Source organism: Vicia villosa, linkage group LG6, assembly GCF_029867415.1.
Source record: "Vicia villosa cultivar HV-30 ecotype Madison, WI linkage group LG6, Vvil1.0, whole genome shotgun sequence".
NCBI classification, from domain to species: Eukaryota; Viridiplantae; Streptophyta; class Magnoliopsida; order Fabales; family Fabaceae; genus Vicia; species Vicia villosa.
The window spans coordinates 94,078,641-94,100,094 of record NC_081185.1 but is presented as its reverse complement, the minus strand read 5'-3'; the positions used below and the strand labels follow the sequence as shown (position 1 = coordinate 94,100,094).

The 21,454-nt window shown below is 37.1% G+C and overlaps 1 protein-coding gene across 1 annotated transcript; it reads left to right on the top strand.

Annotated features, from left to right (window-relative positions):
* The first annotated feature begins 273 nt into the window (after positions 1-273).
* Positions 274-1,149, top strand: LOC131614157 (uncharacterized). Its single transcript, XM_058885783.1, has one exon. It carries the CDS (start codon positions 274-276, stop codon positions 1,147-1,149), a length of 876 nt encoding a protein of 291 aa, XP_058741766.1.
* The last annotated feature ends 20,305 nt before the right edge of the window (positions 1,150-21,454 follow it).

Sequence of the window (21,454 nt, the reverse complement as noted above, 5' to 3'; positions counted from 1 at the left end):
CAACATCACAAACACCAACCGCAAAGCACCAAACAAACTCAGTACCAAGGCTAAAACCATCAAAAGATCCAGTAACAATACCAGCCGCATATCACCTGTTTCAAACCATAATCTAAACTACCCTGTAATGCAAAAACAGATAGATTCCAAAGGCATGGAGTTGCAGGTGGAAAAGAAAAGAAGGAGGGAGGATGGGAATACACATATTAATGATGGAGAAGCATTTCAGCATTTTTTATCGGCAGGTCCTGGCAGCCAGGACTGCCGGGAATAATGATCATTCTGAGTTGGAATTGCCGAGGTCTGGGCAGCTTGAGTGCAATTTCTAATCTGCGTAACATTGCTCAACGTCATAATCCGGACTTAATCTTCCTTTCAGAAACTCTTGCAAATGCAAGGAAGATGGAAACAGTTAGGGTCACGTTAAAGTTTGACTCTTGCTTGGCAGTAGATGTTGATGGAAGGAGTGGTGGTCTTGCGGTATTGTGGCGGAATAATATTAAGTGTAGAGTGTTGAATTATTCGCAGAACTTTGTGAACATGATGATTGAGGATGATATTCGAGGACAGTGGAGGTTGACTTGTTATTATGGTTTCCCGGAGCGAGGACGCAGGAAACTTGCTTGGGATATGTTGCGAGACCTTAGAGACATGTCAGACAATCCGTGGTGTATTATTGGGGATTTTAATGATTTGTTATCTCAAGAGGACAAGAGGGGCATTCATTTGCATCTGAATTGGCTGTGTAACGGGTTTCGTAATGCTGTTGAAGAGTGTAATCTCACTGATATCAGCATTGAAGGGTATCAATTCACTTGGACTAAAAGTAGAGGTACTCCACATATGATCGAAGAAAGACTCGATCGGGCCATGGCAACAACTCAGTGGCTGGAGTTGTTTCCGAATGTGAGACTCCTTAACTTACCGGCTTCGCATTCGGATCATAATCCTATCATTCTTTATACAGACCCCACAGAAAGACACTGCTACCGTTATTCTTTCAAGTTTGAGAATAAATGGTTGTTGGAGGAAGATATTCGGGAAGTTGTCGAAGCGGGGTGGGGACCGAACAGAGGGATGGAAATATCAGATAGGTTAGGGGGTTGTGCGGAGGAGCTGAGAAAGTGGAGTAGGAGGAAGAGAAGTTGATTTCGAGAGGAAGTGCAGGAATGCGAAAGTGAGATGGAACACTACAGCAGAAGTGGTAATCAGGCTAGTTTGGAAATGGTCACAGAAGCTTATCACAAGCATGCGCAGCTGCTAGCCCGTGAAGAAATATTTTGGAAGCAGCGGGCGAAGTTACATTGGCTGAGAGATGGTGATTTGAATTCCAAGTTCTTTCACATGTCGGCTACGGCAAGGAAAAAATTTAATAAGATTGTGAGGCTTATTGACGATGACCAGGTGGTAGTTAATGATCAGGCTGGCTTATGTGATATGGCTAAGACTTACTTCACCATGTTGTTCCAAGAAAAAAAAATGTTCATGAACCGGTATTATCTCACATCCAACCTAAGATCACAGAAGAAGATAACTCTAAGCTACTGGGTCCTATTTCGAAAGACGAGTTGTATGCGGCATTGCAGCAGATGCACCCGGATAAATCTCCAGGTCCAGATGGTTACAACCCGGCTTTTTACCAGCATTTTTGGGATGTGTGTGGTGAAGATATTTTTAGTGCGGCAACTCATTGGCTACATAGAGGTTTTTTTCCTGCTACCCTTACAGAAACTAATATATGTCTTATTCCTAAATGTGAGAACCCGAAAACGATGAAGGATTTACGGCCCATCTCTTTATGTAATGTGGTGTATAAAATGGTATCCAAACTCCTTGCAAACAGGCTGAAGTGTTGTCTCTCTAAGTGTGTGTCGGAAGAACAATCGGCGTTTGTGGAAGGGAGATCTATTATTGATAATGCATTGATAGCTTTCGAGGTTATTCATAATCTGAAATGCAAGACAAGAGGTAACAATGCAGAGTTAGCTCTTACGATTGATATTAGTAAAGCGTACGACCGGGTTGATTGGAGTTTTTTGAGAGGGATGTTAATTAGGTTGGGCTTTGCAGAAAGATGGGTTCACTGGATGATGATGTGTGTTACTTCAGTTCATTATTCTATTTTGGTTAATTCGGATCGTGTCAGACCCATTCAGCCAGGAAGGGGATTGAGACAAGGAGATCCCCTTTCTCCTTATCTCTTCATTCTCATAGCCGAAGGTCTTACAGCCCTTATCAGAAGATCAGTTGACAGAGGAGACATGCATGGAATCAAGATCTGTAGAGGGGGACCTTTGGTGTCCCACTTACTTTTTGCTGACGATTGTTTTCTTTTTTGCAGGGCAAATCTTACTGAAGTTAGACACCTTATGGATATTTTGAGGGTGTATGCCGAAGCGTTTGGCCAAGACATTAACATGAACAAATCGGAGGTGTTTTTCAGCCGTAACATAAGTATTGCAGCTCAAGAAGATCTTTCTCGTATTATGGGTGTTAAACATGTATTAGGCACGGGTACATACCTGGGACTACCTTCTATGATTGGTAGGAGTAAGAAAGAAACATTTGCTTTTATCAGGGATCGTATTTGGAAAAGAATTAATTCTTGGAGAGGTCGGCTGTTGTCTAGAGCAGGTAAAGAGGTTATGATCAAATATGTGCTCCAAGCTATTCCTGCTTATGTCATGAGTATGTTTATTTTAACGGATACTATGGTTGGTGAGATAGAGAGGATGTTGAACTCTTTCTGGTGGGGAGGAGGTAATAATAACAAGGGGATTCGGTGGCTTGCTTGGGAGAGTTTGACTTACCCTAAAAATGAGGGAGGGTTGGGTTTCCGTGACTTCAGAGCCTTCAACTTTGCTATGGTGGCGAAACAAGGGTGGAATATCATGACTAATCCGAATGCTTTGGTTTCCAAAATCTTTAGAGCGAAATACTTCCCTACATCTTCTTTTTTGGCAGCTAAGCTAGGGAATAATCCGAGTTTTGTGTGGAGTAGCTTGTGGAAAGCGAGGGAGGTTCTCTTACTAGGGTGTAGGTGGAGGATCGGATATGGGAGCAAAATCAGTGTGATGAATGATCCTTGGTTAAGGAATGATAGTGGGGGTTGGGTGGGAGCTCCGCAAGAGCGGCATGTTTATAATTTGATGGTTAATTCTCTCTTTCAACCTAATTCTAAGCAGTGGGATTATGTTAAGATTAACCAAATGTTTCCTCTTGAGATTGGTAATGCTATTTTGCAGGTTCCTTTATTGGAAGATGTAACAGAGGACTTTTTGGTGTGGAAAGAGGAACAAAGTGGTTGCTATTCGGTGAAAACAGGTTACAAGCTTTGGCTATGCAATCGCCGCAACCATATGGTTAGTAATGTGCGCGGGGATTGGCACCACATGTGGAAGATTAAAGCTCCACCAAGGACCAAACACTTAGTTTGGAGGATTTGTAGGGGCTGTCTTCCTACTCGTAGTAGATTGAGACAACGGTATGTCCCTTGCCCCACTATTTGTCAACTTTGCGAAGGTGGGGTGGAGGATGAGTGGCATGTATTTTTTGGGTGTCCCCAAACGACACATTGTTGGACTATTGCAGGGTTAGGTGAAGTTATTGGCACTAGGATTGAGCACGAGAGTGATGTGAAGTCGATACTTCATGACATTTGTCGGATGGAAGATAAGAGAGTTGCAGGTAAAGTGGCGGTTATGTTATGGGTGTTGTGGAATAATAGGAATAATTGGATATGGAATAATGAGAAGAAGGATGCAATACAGTTGGGTATGCAGGGGTACCATGTTTGGAAGGACTGGGCTAGGGCTCAAAATATCCAAGAATCAAGCACTATGGAAGATCACCATCATATCACCTGGCAGCCCCCCATTCGGGTAGGGTCAAATGCAATGTGGATGCAGGTTTCAATAATCAGTCAGGCACTACTAATAGAGGGTGGTGCTTCAGAGACTGTTTCGGTCGTTTTATTTTGGCAGGTACATCGTGGGACTTTGGCAACCATACGCTTGTAGAGGCAGAAGCTTTGGCACTTAAGGAAGCAATTCAAGGAGCTATTCATATGCATATGGAGCACATTACCTTTGAGAGCGATTCTCAAACGGTGGTACATGCCGTTAACAATAACTGTTTTGGTCTCTCTGAATTTTGTGTTATTATTTCTAGTATTAAACAACTTTTAGTTTCTCATCCCGACTTTGAGGTTAAGTCTACTAAACGCCAAGCGAATTCGGTTGCTCACTTGTTAGCAAGGGCGGCCAATTCTTGGTCTAGGCGTATGTCTCTTTATTCGATTCCTCTTTGTATTGAACAACAGTTATATTATGAAATGATATGAGTTTTTTTGGGTCAGAAAAAATATATATAATATTTATCATGAATAAGAATAGACAGTATCTTTTAAAATGTTTAAATATACAATATTTATCATGAATAAGAATAGACAGTATCTTATTTTATTAAAGTAAAATAAAAAAGTAAGGAGTGTAAGAAAATTTTAATGAAAATGTTAAAATTTTATTTTTTTTAATAAATAAAATAGGTGTAGGGCTCTGTCAAAAAAATAGGGTTAGGGTTTTGTCAGCCCTAGCCTTTTTGCTTAAATAGTTTATAGCAACTGCATTGTGTAATTTATCGGTGAATCTGCGTTCTGAGATTCTTATCATGGCTGAACTAACAAGCAAGGTCACCTTGAGAGTAATGGTGGACAAAAAAAGGAAGAAAGTTCTGTTTGCTGAGGCGGGGAAGGATTTCGTGGACGTTCTCTTGAGTTTCTTAACGCTGCCTCTAGGGACTATTGCAAGACTCATATCTAAGAAGTCAAATATCGAAGCAGTGAGATTTGGAAGCATTAGCTCACTGTATCAAAGTGTTTCAGAAGGACGGCTATGTTCACAGTCATGGAGGGAAACTCTACTGAAACCAAGAAACTCATTGGGTGCTCTTTGCAAGAATATGAAAGTGAACATTGACGACACGGATCCCTCGCAGTCCTACTATGTGAATCAAGATGGCTTTGTTAACGAAACTTCGACTTTTATCATTCTGGATGATCTTTGTGTCATCCCTAGTCTTTTTGAAACAAGTTTGAACATTCTTCAGAAACATGGCATCCATGGCATTGATGATTTGGATAAACAAACTCTTAAACTCGGCAAGAAAGAGGCATGTTTTCAATTTTTGTATAGCCTATATATATTTATAAGCCATATGTTGATGTCTGATTTTCTGTTTTCTCTTTTGTTTTTCTGTTTTCTCTTTTGTTTTGAATAGGTAGTTGATCTCCTGAAATTATCTTTGGTCTCGAAAACTCCTCTATCCGACTTTCTATTTAAGAAGGAACAAGTTCTTTGTACTTCATCTTCAATGACCCCATTCGAGGTGTGTAATGGTGAAGAAAAGGAAGATTGTAATGAAATTGCTGTGAAAGTGGTAAGAAGAAAATCAGATAAACAATTTTTGTTTGTTGAAGGGGATGAAGATTTCGCCGACCTTATTTTAAGTTTTCTCACATATCCAATAGGAGGAGTGCTATATATGCTTCATGGTAGCTCTTTATTAGCTTGTATTGATATTTTATATAAAAGCATGACTGAATTGAGTTCAGACAAATATTTAAGGTCACCGAATATCAAAGAATTACTAACTCATCCCATCGTTGTCATACATTCCAAACTCAGAAACCAGATATTACCGAAACCTAAAACTATCCGTTATGATAATTTGGGGTATGTTAGAAGACCGATGACGTTTATGGTGACCGATGACTTGGTTGTGACTCCAATGTCATCCATTGATGGTATTTCATATATAGAAAATATGAAGGTCCCTCTTAATGATGTGGAGGAGGTGGTAGTTAATATTGGCCAGAAGGAGGTAAAGGGAGTCCTCTTCATTTAGAAAACATTATTTTATTCTTTTATGACTTGTACCAGATTGATAACAACTTACAATATTTAATTGCATACATGATTTCAGTGTCTCAGCATACTAAAAGCTTCCTTGACATCAACACATGTTTTGTCATATGGCCTCAACCAGCACATAGGTTAGTATATTATTCATCTACTCGGATCATGCTTATAATTTTTTGTCAAATAGTCTACTGGCTAGAATTCATCCTTTAATGATGAATATGTGGGATGTCTTGACGTCGAATTCGTCCTGCATCTTTTTTTTCTGCATTACTGAGTTGGGTTAATGGGATTATTTTGCTTATAACATTTGAGAGCAGTTAGACTCTATAAGTTCAATTTTTTTTGTTTCCGGGGAAATCTTCTAAATTCTTGTAATGGAGTATTTTCATTTTTCATCAGTATTATTTCTTCTACCATGATTATTGATTAGTATCTTACTTGTTCATACTCATTACTTCCTTATATGATTATGAACATACATGTAATATAAATGGCAGGAAGTGGAGCTGTTCAGGCTGATTTGTCATCTAATGCTGCTTCCACAGATAGGCCGATGAAAAAGCCAAAGAGAGAAAATGAAGCTTGAACTAACCTATGTTTTGGTAACTTATGTAGAGCAACATTTCATCTTTTTGGAGTTTAAAATATGTGGTTATGTTTAAGGGGATTGGATGGTCATATTTTATTTTATGTTATGTTGTTTTAAGCACAAAAGGCTTCGAATTACTTTTGTGATAAACCAAATATTCATAAGATGATGAATCACTAACGAAGCTAATTTCTATAACTCTCAAGTCTTGCTCCATATATTTTGACAAATTTTATTCAGATAATAAATAACTTGTTTTCAAGTAACTTGGTTTTGGCTAAAGGAGAAATTTTTTCTAAAATGTTAAAAACACTATGAATGTCATCGATTATTATGTGGTAGACTTAGTCAAATTATTGAATAAGGATTACATGTTTTAGCCAAAAAGTATATATGTGCTTTCTGAATTGAAAATATATATATATATATATATATATATATATATATATATATATATATATATATATATATATATATATATATATATATATATATATATATATATATATATATATATATATATATATATATATATATATATATATATATATATATATATATATGAGATCAAATTACACCCGAAGAGTTACACCACGAGTTACACTCGTTCAATAACTACATCTCAAATTAATATTTTTTAAATTTAACCGTTGGATTGAAACATAATATCATATAGATCATACCTATAAAGTTTGAGCTTAATCTATAATGATTTACTATGTCATTGAATTACATCAAAATTAACGTTATATGAAAGTTCATTTTGACGTTAATCTTTGGATATCTTGATGATATAGTAAATCATTATAGATTAAGCTCAAACTTTATAGGTATGATCTATATGATATTGTGTTTCAATCAAACGGTTGAATTTAAAAAATATTAATTCGAGATGTGGTTATTGAACGAGTGTAACTCGTGGTGTAACTCTTCGGGTGTAATTTGATCCCTCCTATATATATATCTATATATATATATATATTTTATTGGTCAAAAAATACATGTGTGCATGTTTCTTTTATAAAAATAGGAAGACTAAGAGGCCTTAGTAGGTTTATAACACGATATAGTGGTTAGAGTTTGTCCACGGCAGTGAGAAACCTATACGATGGTGTTTTGAGGTGATCTAGGAGGCCTGCTCACGTGAGGTGAGAGGCATTACTGATGGTCGGTGCTATTGGTAGCAACCATATGGTCATAGGCAGTAGTATGTTAAGACTGTAATGAGCGTGGTGCTCTTTAGGATGTAGAGAATATGTATCACTTCAAGGTATGTCTCTCTTTGAGATGAGATGTATTTATATAGGTCTTTAGAATATAGGATTTGAGTCACCCTTAGTGGCGTCAACCTCTCCCTTCTTTTCCGAGGAGTTGTTGACCACCTATATTTTAGGAGTTAGCGAAGACTCCTTTTTTCTTGGCTCACACAACAGGGTTTCCTCTAGGAGAGTCTCTGAGTCATCGCACATACGACATGATTCCTATATGATGGAAGTTACTTGAAATGGCCTACTAATAGGCCATTCCATTATCAGAAGAGAAGTGGTCATGCTAGTGAGAATGGAGCATCAGGAGCTCAAGCAGAAGATGAAGAAGAAGCGGAAGGGGAAGATAATGATAATGAAATTGCTGATGAGAGTGATTGACTAACACAACATGGTTGAATTCATCATTGTGAAGTATTTAAAGTTTTTATTAGTTTAATTTTAGTTTATAATTGAACAATAGTTAGAACTATATTTTGGTTTGTGCGGTAGACTTACTAACATTGTCCATGCACAATGAACTTAGGTGTGTTGGTAATTTTATATTGAGTACATGAGCACACTGAACTCCAACATTCTATGAATATTCATCCCATACGTGAATGCCTACTTTCATAATTAATATGCTCTTATCAAAGAAATTACACAACAAAAATACAGTTATGGAGTTGTAATCAAGGGTGCGCAAAGCGCGACTTAGTGTGCCTAGCGTGCTTGAATGCACAGGCATACTAAACGAAGATCCATGGGCTAGGTGATGTCATCTTTGCACCACTCTTTTTTTCCCGAGGACAAGAAAATGTTTTCTGCAAGGGGTGGAATACTAAGATGATCAAAAGCTAAACCTATACTTGTGTATTTTAATTGTTTTCCTGATTAAATGTCAATTTTTGAAAATTTTCAAAAATTTTGGATAAATTTTGAAAAAGTACTAGCCAAAGAGGAAGTTTTTCTACAAATGGTTTGGACCTTCACATCTAGAAGTCGAATCGATAGGTTTCTTGTGGTTGATAACGTGGTTCCCTTGTGGGGGTGGTAGGACAAATTATTGGTGCAAGGGATATATCGGATCATTGTCCAATTTGGTTGGAAGTGGATAAACTTGATTGGGGTCCCAAGCCTTTTAAGTTTAATAATGAATGGTTCTCGCAAAGGAGTTCGTTCCTTTTGTTGAAAAGGAATGGGAGAAGATAAAAGTGAGGGGGATGGGTGATTTTGTTTTGAAAGAAAAATTTAAGCTTATTAAGGAAAGGTTGAGATGGTGGGATAAAATGGTGTTTGGTAAATACGATTTGGAAGTGGAGGAAGGAGTTAGGGATTTGAATGATTCTGATGATATTGAGGTGTTGGATGCGGCGAAGTTGTCTTTGAAGAGGGACGCTAGCAAAAGAATATGGTTGAATCTTAAAATTAAGGAAAACATGCTTATCCAAAAATCGAGACTTAATCGGTTGAATGATGGCGATTCTAATAGCAAATTCTTCCATAGAGTTACGAAGGAGAGGAGGAGAAGTAATCATATTAGTTCTATTGTCACTAACAATGGAATGGTAGACTCGGTTAAAGAAGTGAAAGAAGCGGTTGAGTTGCACTTTGAATCCAAATTTGCGGAAGAATGCGTTGATAGACCTTTTCTTGAAGGAATTGAATTCAACTTTTTGTCTTTGGAGGAGTCTCTCTCCTTAGAAGTTCCCTTTACGGTTGAAGAAATAAAAGCGGCGGTGTGGAATTGTGAAGGTTCAAAGAGCCCGGGACCAGATGGTATGTCTGTTCTTTTCATTAAAAGATGTTGGTCTTTTATTCAAAAAGATGTTATTGCTTGTCTTAATGATTTCCATTCCGGTGCGGATTTATCTAAGGCTATTATTTCATCTTTTCTCACTCTTTTTCCAAAGTCGAATCATTCATTGCATTTAGATGATTTTAGGCCTATTTGTCTTGTTGGAAGCATTTATAAAATCATTTCTAAGGTTTTGACTAGTAGGATCAAAAAGGTCTTGTCTTCTATAATCTCTAATAGTCAAAGCGATTTTGTTTCGAGAAGACAAATGATCGACGGAGTTTTAATTGCTAACGAATTAGTAGACTATGTTACGAAGGAAGGGAGAGATTGTCTTTTGTTCAAGGTAGACTTTGAAAAGGCATATGACAAAGTAAGCTGGAACTTTCTAAGACACTTGATGAGAAAAATGGGATTCGGTGAAATTTGGATGAAATGGTTGGAAGCGATGATTTTTTCTAGCAAGAAGTCGATTTTGGTGAATGGAAGTCCTATTAAGGAATTTGCGGTTGAGAGAGGCTTGCGGAAAGGAGATCCTATTTCTCCATTTTTGTTTGTCATTGTAGCGGAAGGTTTAAAGCTTATGGTAAATAAAGCTGTGAGTAACGGAGATTATGCGGGTTGTAATATGAATGGGAAGTGCTTTGTGGACGTCTTACCATTCGCGGACGACACTTTGATGGTAGGTGATGGAAGTTGGAAGCACCTTTGGGCTATTAAAACAGTGTTGAAAGGACTTGAGTTGGTCTCGGAGCTTGGTATCAATTACCACAAAAGTAAATTTATTGGGTATAACATCAATCCCCGATTTCTAGAAGTAGCTACTACTTTCCTTGCATGTAGAAAAAAAGAGAAGGTGTTAAAATTTCTTGGTATCATGATAGGTGTCAATCCTAGGAGGTTAAATTCTTGGAGACCTTTGGTGGACAAAATCAAGAGGCGGTTGTATTCTTGGTGAGTTTCAGTGGGAGAATTGTACTTTTAAAGTCGGTCCTTAGTAGTTTAGCTATATATATTTACTCTATCTTTCTACAAAGCTCCTAAGAAGATTATAAGGGAGATCACTAGCATCCAAAGCAATTTCTTGTGGGGAGGTTCAGAAGAGTTGAGAAAAATGCATTGGATTAGTTGGAATGATGTTTGCCTTCCGATAGAGAATGGTGGTCTTGGATTGAAAAGGATGGAATATTTTAATAATGATTTACTTTATAAGTGGAGGTGGAGAATATTACAAGACTCAGACTCACGTTGGGTTCGAATTTTGAAGGCTCGGTATGATGATATTAATTTACGAGCAGTGAAGGGAGGGGCAAAGATTGATAAGAAAGAATCGTGTTCGGTTTGGTGGATGGATATTTATTCGTTAGGTGGTAGGGATTCGAAAGACTTTTTTGCGAAATCTTGTGTTTTTCGGGTAGGACAAGGTTTTTCAACATCCTTTTGGAAATCTCAGTGGATTGAAGGGGGCTTCTTAAAGATCGGTTTCCTCATTTGTATGATGCTTCTTTATTGAAGTGTGCGTCTATAGCGAGCTTGGGCGGTTGGAGAAATGGTTTATGGGGCTGGAACGATTTTGGAATTCATAGTGATGCGGCTAGAAACACTGCCGCGGACAGGAGGTTGTTGTCCTGGTGCCTTCCCGCTGATTTTCCCCTACGGTTCGGTCATGACTTAGCGGATTGGTTGCTCACTGATGATCACTTGTTTTCCGTTTCATCTTGTTATCTTGCTCTATGTAAGAAACAAATTTCATTTGGCCCGGCAAACAGACATGATGCTGTTTTTACTCATGTTTGGAAGAATGATGTTCCTTTGAAAGTTCGAGCGTTCGGATGGAGATGCCTTTGGAATAGGATTCCTACCAAGGATTTTCTCAATTTTAGAGGTATTCTTCCATCTTCTTCCAACCTTCTTTGTGCGTTTTGTAATTCGCTTCCCGAATCTCCTTGTCACTCGTTCTTGGATTGTCAAAAAGTGGAAGGGATTTGGAAGGATATTGTCGGTTGGGTTTGCCTCATTCCAAAAATTTGGGATTTTAATAAAGCTTTCTTTTGTGGTTTTATTCGTGTCATTGTTTGAAATTCAAAAGAGACAAGGAGGGAAGTGCTTGGCTAGCCGTTTTATGGTCTTTATGGTTATGTAGGAACGACATTTTTTTCAAGGATGTTGAATGGAATGCTAGAGATGTCACATGGAGTTGCAAAGCTTTGCTTTGGAGATGGCCTTATATAGGGAAAATTACCCATTCCAATTACAATTTCTATGATTTTAGCAAAAACCCTTTGCTATACTTATCTTAGAAACTATTTGATGTGTAATTTTCCTTTTTTTGTGGCTTGAGTTTCGGTCATCCTTTGTAATCGTGTTTTGAACATTTGTTCTTCATCTATACAACTTGATACAAAAAAAATCTTAAGGATATGGGAGAATGTAAAAGCAAGGGTATGGAAAAACGAAAGTTGAGGAGAAAAGGAAAAGAGAGAAGTTTCCAAAAGAAAAAACTCAAGTAGTATTGGTGCAATAAAAGGAAAAAAATATTTTGACAAAACCAAAATCGAAAATCAAAAGTCAAGCATGCAAAAAGAAAAAATGCACCAAAAAGATGGTTATAAGAAAGAGATATTCATGAAAATAAATAACTTACGCTCTCTTATCTTTGGGCTTTTAGATCCAAAGGAAAACATTAAATTTTCCTCTTCACCACTAACCACTTTTCTTTCAAACATTTCCTTCTTCTGAGAAACTGTGATCTCTTTCTTGATCAGAAAATTTTGGACTGTTGTCGTGGATGGATTCTTGATTGTTGTCATAGATTGTATTTTGGATTGTTAATGTGGATTGTATTTTGGATTGTTAATGTGGATTGTATTTTGGATTGTTAACATGAATTAAAGTGACATTTATATCAATATGAACTTTATACTCTTTTCTTACGGTCTGGAAAAGATTTTGTTTTTGTTTTGGAACTCAAAAGTATTTTAATGTTTCTCTCTCTAATAATTATTAATTATGTAGTATATCATTTTATGATTTGATTTTGTAGTATATATTTCATAAATGACTTTATAGAAAATATGTACTCTATAAGCACGACTTCCATTTTTATATTTCAATATTGCATAAAATATACTAATTTTTTTAGAAATATGTTTATACAACATAACATGATATTTCACAAGAAAGTCGTATTTTATTTCTCGTCGACCCATTTTCTAGTACTTTGTGTCAAAGGCCGCAATTCCAAAAAATAAGGGTGTCATTAGAGTGCAATGCAATAACTAATTGGAAAAATTAAACACAATACAAACAAAAATATACTTTCTTGCAATTTTGTCACCTCAAGGTATAAGAGAAAGAAAAAAAGTAAAACAATAACTCGGGAAGTAAAATAATTATACCTTGAGATAACAAAACTGTGGAAAAGCATGTTTTTATTTGTATTGTATTGATTTTTTTTCAATTAGTTATTGCATTGCACTCCATCGACACCCTTTCATGTAGGAGGTTCACCCTTTGACACAGAGTATTGGATAATGGGTTGACGAGCAATAAAATATGACTTTCTTGTAAAATATCATTTTATGTTGTACAAACATATTACTAAAAAAATTAGTATATTTTATGAAGTTTTAAAATATAAAAAAAGAAGTTGTACCTATAGAGTACGAATTTTCTGTAAAGTCATTTATGGAAGATATACTACAAAATCAAATCATAAAAAGATATACTACATAATTAGTAATTATTAGAAAGAGAAAAATTAAAATATTTTTTATGTTCCAAACCAAAATCGCAATTTTTCAAGACTCTAAGAAAAGAGTATAAAGTCCATGTTGATATAAATGTCACTTTAGTTCACGTTAACAATCCATAATACAATATACATTATCAATCTAGAAAACAATATATGACAGCAATCAAGAATTCATCCACGAAAATAGTCCGAAATTCTCTGATCAAGAAAGAAATCATGACTTCTCTGAAGAAGGATATTTTTGAAAGAAAAGGGGTTACTGGTGAAGATGAAAATTCATTGTTTTTCATAGGAAAATGTATCAAGAAAACCATGAATAATCCTCCAATGGAAAGAAAAAACAATTGAAAACCTTACGGAATTGTTTCAAAGAAAAGTGTTTAATGGTGAGGCAAATCCATTGGTTGTCAAAGGAACATGTATCAAGAAGAAAACATTGATTTATATTAATGTAGTTCTGAAAAGAATAATAAAATTAGTAGAAAAAAGGGACAATGTTAATGATCAAGATTCTACAAACAAACTCATCGCAAAAATTGCATCGATAATTTTGGATCCAAATCTGAGCACTTTGAAAAGCTTGAATAGCTTGAGCCATAATAGTAGTCATTCTTCGAGGGCATCATTTCTTCTAAAAGCCATTTCTTCATGCACAACCAGCCATGATATGTTTGTAAACAGTAAAGCAAATAGCTCTTAACAAGGTCGTCTCAAGTTTTTGGAGGCCCTGTGTAGTTTAGCTGCAATTTAGCCATAAAAAACTATTAGAGGCCCTATGTACTCATGATTTAACCTACCTGATATTTTATGAGACCCTATTTAGCTATAGTTTAACTTTGGAAAACTTGAGGCCCTGTGCGATAGCCTGCTTTGCACACCCTCAAAAATGGCCCTGGCTCTTAAGAGAATATATTATTGTGTTAACACACATGTTGTGCACAAGGGAATAATAGACTCATAACACAAGTTGGTTTTATGGGTTGACCTGCTCTAATACAAATTATGTGACGCCTTAAACCCCAATTAAAAAAATTTCTTTATAATATAACATTCGTTGCAGAATAAGTAATTATAAAATCAAATGGGTATTACATTAACATAAATAACATGGAAATTTCTCATAAAACTCCTAAATATGGATCCCAACCCCGATGTTACAGTATCATAGTCTTATAACCAAATAAACCAACTAGATGACTTAATAGTTCAACAAAACATAAGCATAAAAGGGGGAAAAAGAAGTGTCCTTCGACACCATCTTCCATAAGGTATTGCAAAACGACTACGCCTTAATCTCAACATGAGTATACTCTGCATATAGATATGGTCATCTTTGAGGGCGTGCAAGGCGGGCTACCGCACATGGCCTCAAAATTTTCACGATTAAATCGTAACTAAATAGGGCCTCATAAATCTTTTTCATCATTAAAATGTGGTTAAATAGGGCATCTAATTATTTTGTTATTGTTGAACTATCACTAACCTATATAGGACCTCCAAAAACTTGAGACAGCTCTACATATAGAATCACATTAGAAAATATAGAAATAGAGTGGTGAGAATACATTTTATAATATACATAGTATAATAACAACAAAGGGAAACATAATCGTAATATATAACATTCACAAAATTCATTCAACATTAGATAGAATCACATAACGTTACATGGAATCATACAAAATTACACTGCATATATGTAAATGCTTATGAAATGCACTTATCCTCTACTCCAATAAATATGGTACCATCACTTAACTCATAGCTTCTTTTCCTGAGTTCTAACAGTTTAGGAGGACCGATGAGCTATGTCCTGCACTACAAAACTCTCCTAGACTTCTGTATACATGCAATGCTTATCAGTACGTGGAAGCTGTCGCTACCGCGAAAATTAACAGAGTCGCCACTAACATATTTATCCTGAAAAGGAAGGGAATGCCAGCAAACCACAAAACAAAACAATAGTCTCACGACCAGAGAAAGAGGGTAAGGGAGTCGGTTACGCGAGGGGAAGGTGCTAGCATCCCTCGCGCCCATCGTACTCGATGGTATCCACGCCTGTGTCTAAATCTATGGGTGTGTAAGCAAACTACGCTAATCTGGACTAAAATGAATGCAAAATGTAGGGAAAAGAAAGGATTGTGCTCGCACGGGCCCTACCCCGCTGCCTACGTATCTGTTTTGCAGAATCAGAGCTACCGTAGCTCGGCTAATTAATTTATGTTTGTTTTGTGTTTTTTAGGTGAACGAGTTACATTCACACTCCGCTGCTCGACCTTTGGAGACTTATGCTTAGGAATGGAGAGGAAATAACAAGCTCTTGAGAAAAGAAAATCAAAGAGTGTGGTTTGTGTTTTAAAGAATGCATGAGGAAGACATAAGCTAAGGGGGAAAGCTTGCTACCTAATGTTATCATACAAAGGGTACAAGTCTAAACTAAACTAACAACCTATGAGAAAAAGGGAAGCAAACAATAAGCACACAATCGAGCTCCGCTCGTAAAGCAAACAAAACCAACGGCACTGACCGAATGGTAGAAAAGCGGTCCCGCCATAGCCAAGGGGAGCAACTAAACCCAAGTCAACCAAGCATTAGACCTCGCGAAAATGATCGGGCCATAGACAAGAGGGCGGTTCCCTCTCAGCAACCAAGCCGTCACGGATCGTAAAGGAAAACGGTGCGTGCGTACACCGAACATCAACATCGAGCAACGCGAGCTATAAGAAAGGAGGGGGTCCGGCTGCATGAACCCTTTTCCTGACATACTCGATAACAAGATCTTGTGCAGGTTCAAAAGCAAACGACGCGAAGCGTGCGCATAATGAACAGACTCGATGAGACTCGGCGGGGGTCGATTGCTAACCCTTTCCGTGTGCCTTCCATGAGGACTTAACGGAGTGCCATATAGGACTTATTACACCGTGACTCCCTGCCGCAAAGCACAAATATAAACACACCAACAAAAACAGAGCCTCTTTTGAGGACTTGGCCAGATGCATGTCTAAGTCCTACTTCTCATGGTAAAGAATGATGCGAGAAAGCGATAGAGTGCGGGAAAAATAAAATGAAACGGAATCAATGCCAAACGGATGATGATCCGTAAACTGTAGCGAGGAAAAGCAAAGAAAATAGGACCCCCCAGAGCGAGCTAGCAAAAGCAACAGCAAACATGTCAGCACTCCGATTAAAATCCGCGTAAGCAATCAAGGGTCGACGCGGTGAAAGTAAATCACGCGTCGACGTGTGCATTGAGCACAACGAATACCATACACCTGCAAGGGAAACAGAAATCCGGACAAGCAAGTATAATGATAAAGGATGCGTGTAGAAACGCAAATCAGAGAGAGAATAGATGTCGTGTCCCGCAAATAAAGCGGAACACGAGAGCGGGTATCGACCAGAGCCTCCATGTTGCCTTGCATACTAGCACACACGTTAGAGATAACAAGACACCGCAATCGGAATTGCATTGTTGAATTATAAGCTAAACCGGAAATGGATAACGGAATAGAAAGTGAAAACATAACAAAAGCAAAGAAGAAACATGGGATATCATTCAAAAGTAAATCAAATATGTACACTAAAACTGCGAAAGTCAAAACAAGTATTTACATGCACAACGGTACACCGAAACGACAAAACCGGGTAAAAATAGTGAAAACTAAACTCGTCAGAATTAAGCCAAAATTTTATTGCAAGGTTAAAACGTGCTAAAGAAGTCAAATATGCGATTAGAATTTAGAAAATTGGCCCGGAAGCGCGACTTTCAAGACGGGGCAGAAGCAAAAACGGTAAAAAAAGTCGGCTAAAACCGAAAATAAACTGCACAAACAGCTCCGAAAATATTATTACGTATGAAAAACATTATTCACATGATCAAAAACGATAAGCGGTTCAAAAGATATGGCAAAATGGAATGAAGCCGACACGACGCGCAAACAAAACACAAACCGAGCAAACTCAGTATATTATGTGAAACAGAAAGTTGCAGCAGCTCAAATGTCAATTATTAGCACATAGAAACACTATTTATCACTTAGAAACAACAAGCAACCAAAACCAACTAGCTTCATGTCAAAAGTGCAACAAAAGGACCAATTTTCATGAGTTAAAAGGATGAAAACATAGTGCAATGGAGCCATGGAAAATTCTGCATAATAGTGATAATAAAACAGTCCCAGAACACCTTGAAATCACATTAAACATCACACAAAAACTAGAACTCAAGCACACTTTGCTCACATAGTTTTAAAGCATTTTTATGAGTTAGCAAGCAAAGCCAAACTACAATATTAACCATCAAAAATTCTGTACTCTTAGTATTTCAAAACAGTCCCAATGATCATAAAAAATTCACCTACATTCTGTAGTCAGCAACTAAAAATCAACCACATTTTGTTTACATTTTTTCAAGTATTTATAGGAAGTAAAACTCAAGTATTAAAGTCAACATTTGCCATGAAATAAACTACAACCAAACTTAGTTTCTATCACATTTCAAAAATCAGCAAACAAAATATGAACCTAAGGATCAATCAACATCTATTTTTATGCAACATTATCAACAATTAAAAACTCCCAACAATTAGCACTAGGTGGTATCAAGTAGTAGCAATCACATGAACAAGCCAAACTTCAAAAAATCACACAATCAAAGAAATTTTATGCATTATTCATTTATTCAATTAACCACAAAACAAGCAAAATCATCACTAATTTTCAAACTCTATCAAGTCGCAATGAATACCAAACAACACCATTATCAAATATACAATTAATTTCCAACATTCATATTGCCTAAACTAACACCAAACCAACATTACCATTGAGCAACATCAACTACTAGCAACAACTATTTAATCAAAAAAAAATCAGCACTAGCAACACACAATCAACACAACAAATAGCTCTCAATTCAAGTTTTCGTCCAACAATCAAGAACAAAACCAATGACACAATTAATTCGCTCAATTAATATCAAAACTCAAGCACATTTTCAGCATCATCACCTACTCACATGAGCGATAAAAACAATCATATCATCTTCAATTTTCCTGTTCAATGCCAAGAGTTTATGCTTCAATCGAATCATGACAAATTAACTCTTAAAAAATTCAGCATCACACATTTAAACAACCTCAACACAACACTTTCAAAGCAACATGACTTCTCACAATCAATTCAACAAACATATAATGTGCGTCAATTGAGTTTATGAACATTGAACATACATCATCAACAACAATTAACAATCCTACTTCAACAATTTCCAAGAACAAGATATCATGATCTAAGTGCAAGAAATTACCGAATTAATGGACGAAGTGCGATGCGATGTCGAAGCTACCACTACCACTAGTAACGCGACGGGAAGGAGAAGAGATCGCAAACATCGCAATCACGATCAGAGGGAGGCGCGACGTGCACGGTGGCCGGAGAGAGGTGCGGCGGTGGTCCGTTACGGTCGGAGGGAGGTGCGGCTGATTGGAGAAGAAGAGGAGAGTTGATCTTGTGGAGTTTTTGGCAATTTGTGTGCTATGTGTTCTTGAGGATCTTCATCATGTTCTTGATCAAATTCAAAGAAATTGTGATCTTGATTCTCGAGAGAAGTGAGAGCAAAATGAGTTTTGTTTGTGTAGAGAGAAAAAGAGTCAAGATGGGTGAATGAGAAGTTCCCCGAGAAAAAGAGGGAAAAAAAGTATATATTAGTTTAAATGGTGAAATGTCAAAAATGCCCCCCGACGTATCTTTTTTTTTTGCTCGTTTTGGGAAAACGTGAATCGGCGCGAAATTCGGAAATAAAACAAACATCACTGTGAAGATGACCAAATTTGTGACTCGTAGTCGCGAGAATCGTCTCAATCCGACAAACGGTGAGGAAATTATGCGCGTTTGAATGACGAGAAAAATCGGTTCATCTGGTGCGACTGTGCAGAATTTTGCGAGTACCGTTCAAAGAACGTGATAAAACTCAAACTTCGACTCGAAATCTGACTTAGCATGTGTGACGAAGAATCGAAGATAACAAAATTTATGAGAAAATGCGGCCGGAATGGACTTCATACGATAAAAATCGAAGGAGTTATGAATTTTCGAACTAGGCGCGATATACTCGAAAACACATTTTTTACCGAAAGATTGCGACGTTCCTTAAAATGCTGGGCACTTTTGGTGCATAATCGGCCGATGGTCCGAACATATGAAATCTTGGTAATGATGGCACGGATCCCCAGTTAAATTTTCAAGCAAATCCGATTGGCGGATTAGGAGATATGAATTTTTTACTGTCTGAAAACCTGCAGTTCAGCACTATTTTTTCACTGTGAAACCTCGATTAATTTGCAAATTCGACAACCTTCCTCATGGAATTGATTTCTGAGTCAAACACGGAAGTTGTAGATAACGTCGAAACAGTCGAGGATACGCGGGAACCCAGCTCGCATCACCTTCCAAATAGGACTTGTGAATTTTCTCGTATTTCACTATTTGAACCATATTTCACACCGCACTTCCTTAACACCTCAAGAACTCTTTATTATTTTTCTTCAATTTTTGAATGACGAAATAAACATCATTATTAACTTATAGCTCAAATAAAGAGGGAAAATTTTAGGGTGCAACAGAAGCTATGTACACACTACAACAACCTTCGATAAACTCTGCTTCTAGGAGTACATGATGAAGGATAGAAAAACACTTAGAAAGGGGGGGGTTTGAATAAGTGTAGCTTTAAAAACTTGAACGATAAAAATAAATTGCACAGTTATTTTTATCCTGGTTCGTTGTTAACTAAACTACTCCAGTCCACCCCCGCAGAGATGATTTACCTCAACTGAGGATTTAATCCACTAATCGCACGGATTACAATGGTTTTCCACTTAGTCAGCAACTAAGTCTTCCAGAGTCTTCTGATCACACACTGATCACTCCAGGAACAACTGCTTAGATACCCTCTAAGACTTTTCTAGAGTATTCTGATCCACACGATCACTCTAGTTACAACCTGCTTAGATAACCTCTAAGACTTCCTAGAGTATACTGATCCACACGATCACTCTAGTTCCTTACAACTTAATGTAATCAATTCTAAGAGTATTACAATTGCTTCTTAAAAGCTATAATCACAAACTGTGATATTTCTCTTAACGTTTAAGCTTAATCTCACTAATATATTACAACAGCAATGTAGTGAGCTTTGATGAAGATGAAGATTCTGAGCTTTGAGTAGAATAGCGTTACAGCAAGTCTTTTTGAATTATTTCGTTCAGAGTCGTTAACCTTGCTTCTCATCAGAACTTCATATTTATAGGCGTTGGAGAAGATGACCGTTGAGTGCATTTAATGCTTTGCGTGTTCCGTACAGCATCGCATTTAATGTTATACGCTTTTGTCAACTACCTCGAGCCTTGTTCACGCTGTGTCTACTGACGTTGCCTATAATAGCTTTTAACGTTCCTTTTGTCAGTCAGCGTAGCTTGCCACGTGTACTTCCTTCTGATCTGATGTTTGTGAATACAACGTTTGAATATCATCAGAGTCAAACAGCTTGGTGCATAGCATCTTCTGATCTTCTGACCTTGAAGTGCTTCTGTGCGTGATACCATCAGAACTTCAGTGCTTCTGATCTCATGTTCTTCTGATGCTTCCATAGACCCATGTTCTGATTCTGCTTCGACCATCTTCTGATGTCTTGCCAGACCATGTTCTGATGTTGCATGCTGAACCCTTTGAGACAAAGCTTCTGAGCGCTGAATTATGCATACTCTTTATATATTTCCTGAAAAGGAAATTGCATTGGATTAGAGTACCATATTATCTTAAGCAAAATTCATATTATTGTTATCATCAAAACTAAGATAATTGATCAGAACAAATCTTGTTCTAACAATCTCCCCCTTTTTGATGATGACAAAAACATATATAAATGATATGAATTTGCGATCAGAAAGAGCAGACGGCAAAAGACAAATTACACAGCTATAGCATAAGCATATGAATATGTCTCCCCCTGAGATTAACAATCTCCCCCTGAGATAAATAATCTCCCCCTGAAATAAATACTCGAAGAACTTTAATAAAAGACTTCCCTGATTATTTCGGTAGAGACGATCACATAAGCTTCTGTCTTTAGAGAATTCATAGCTT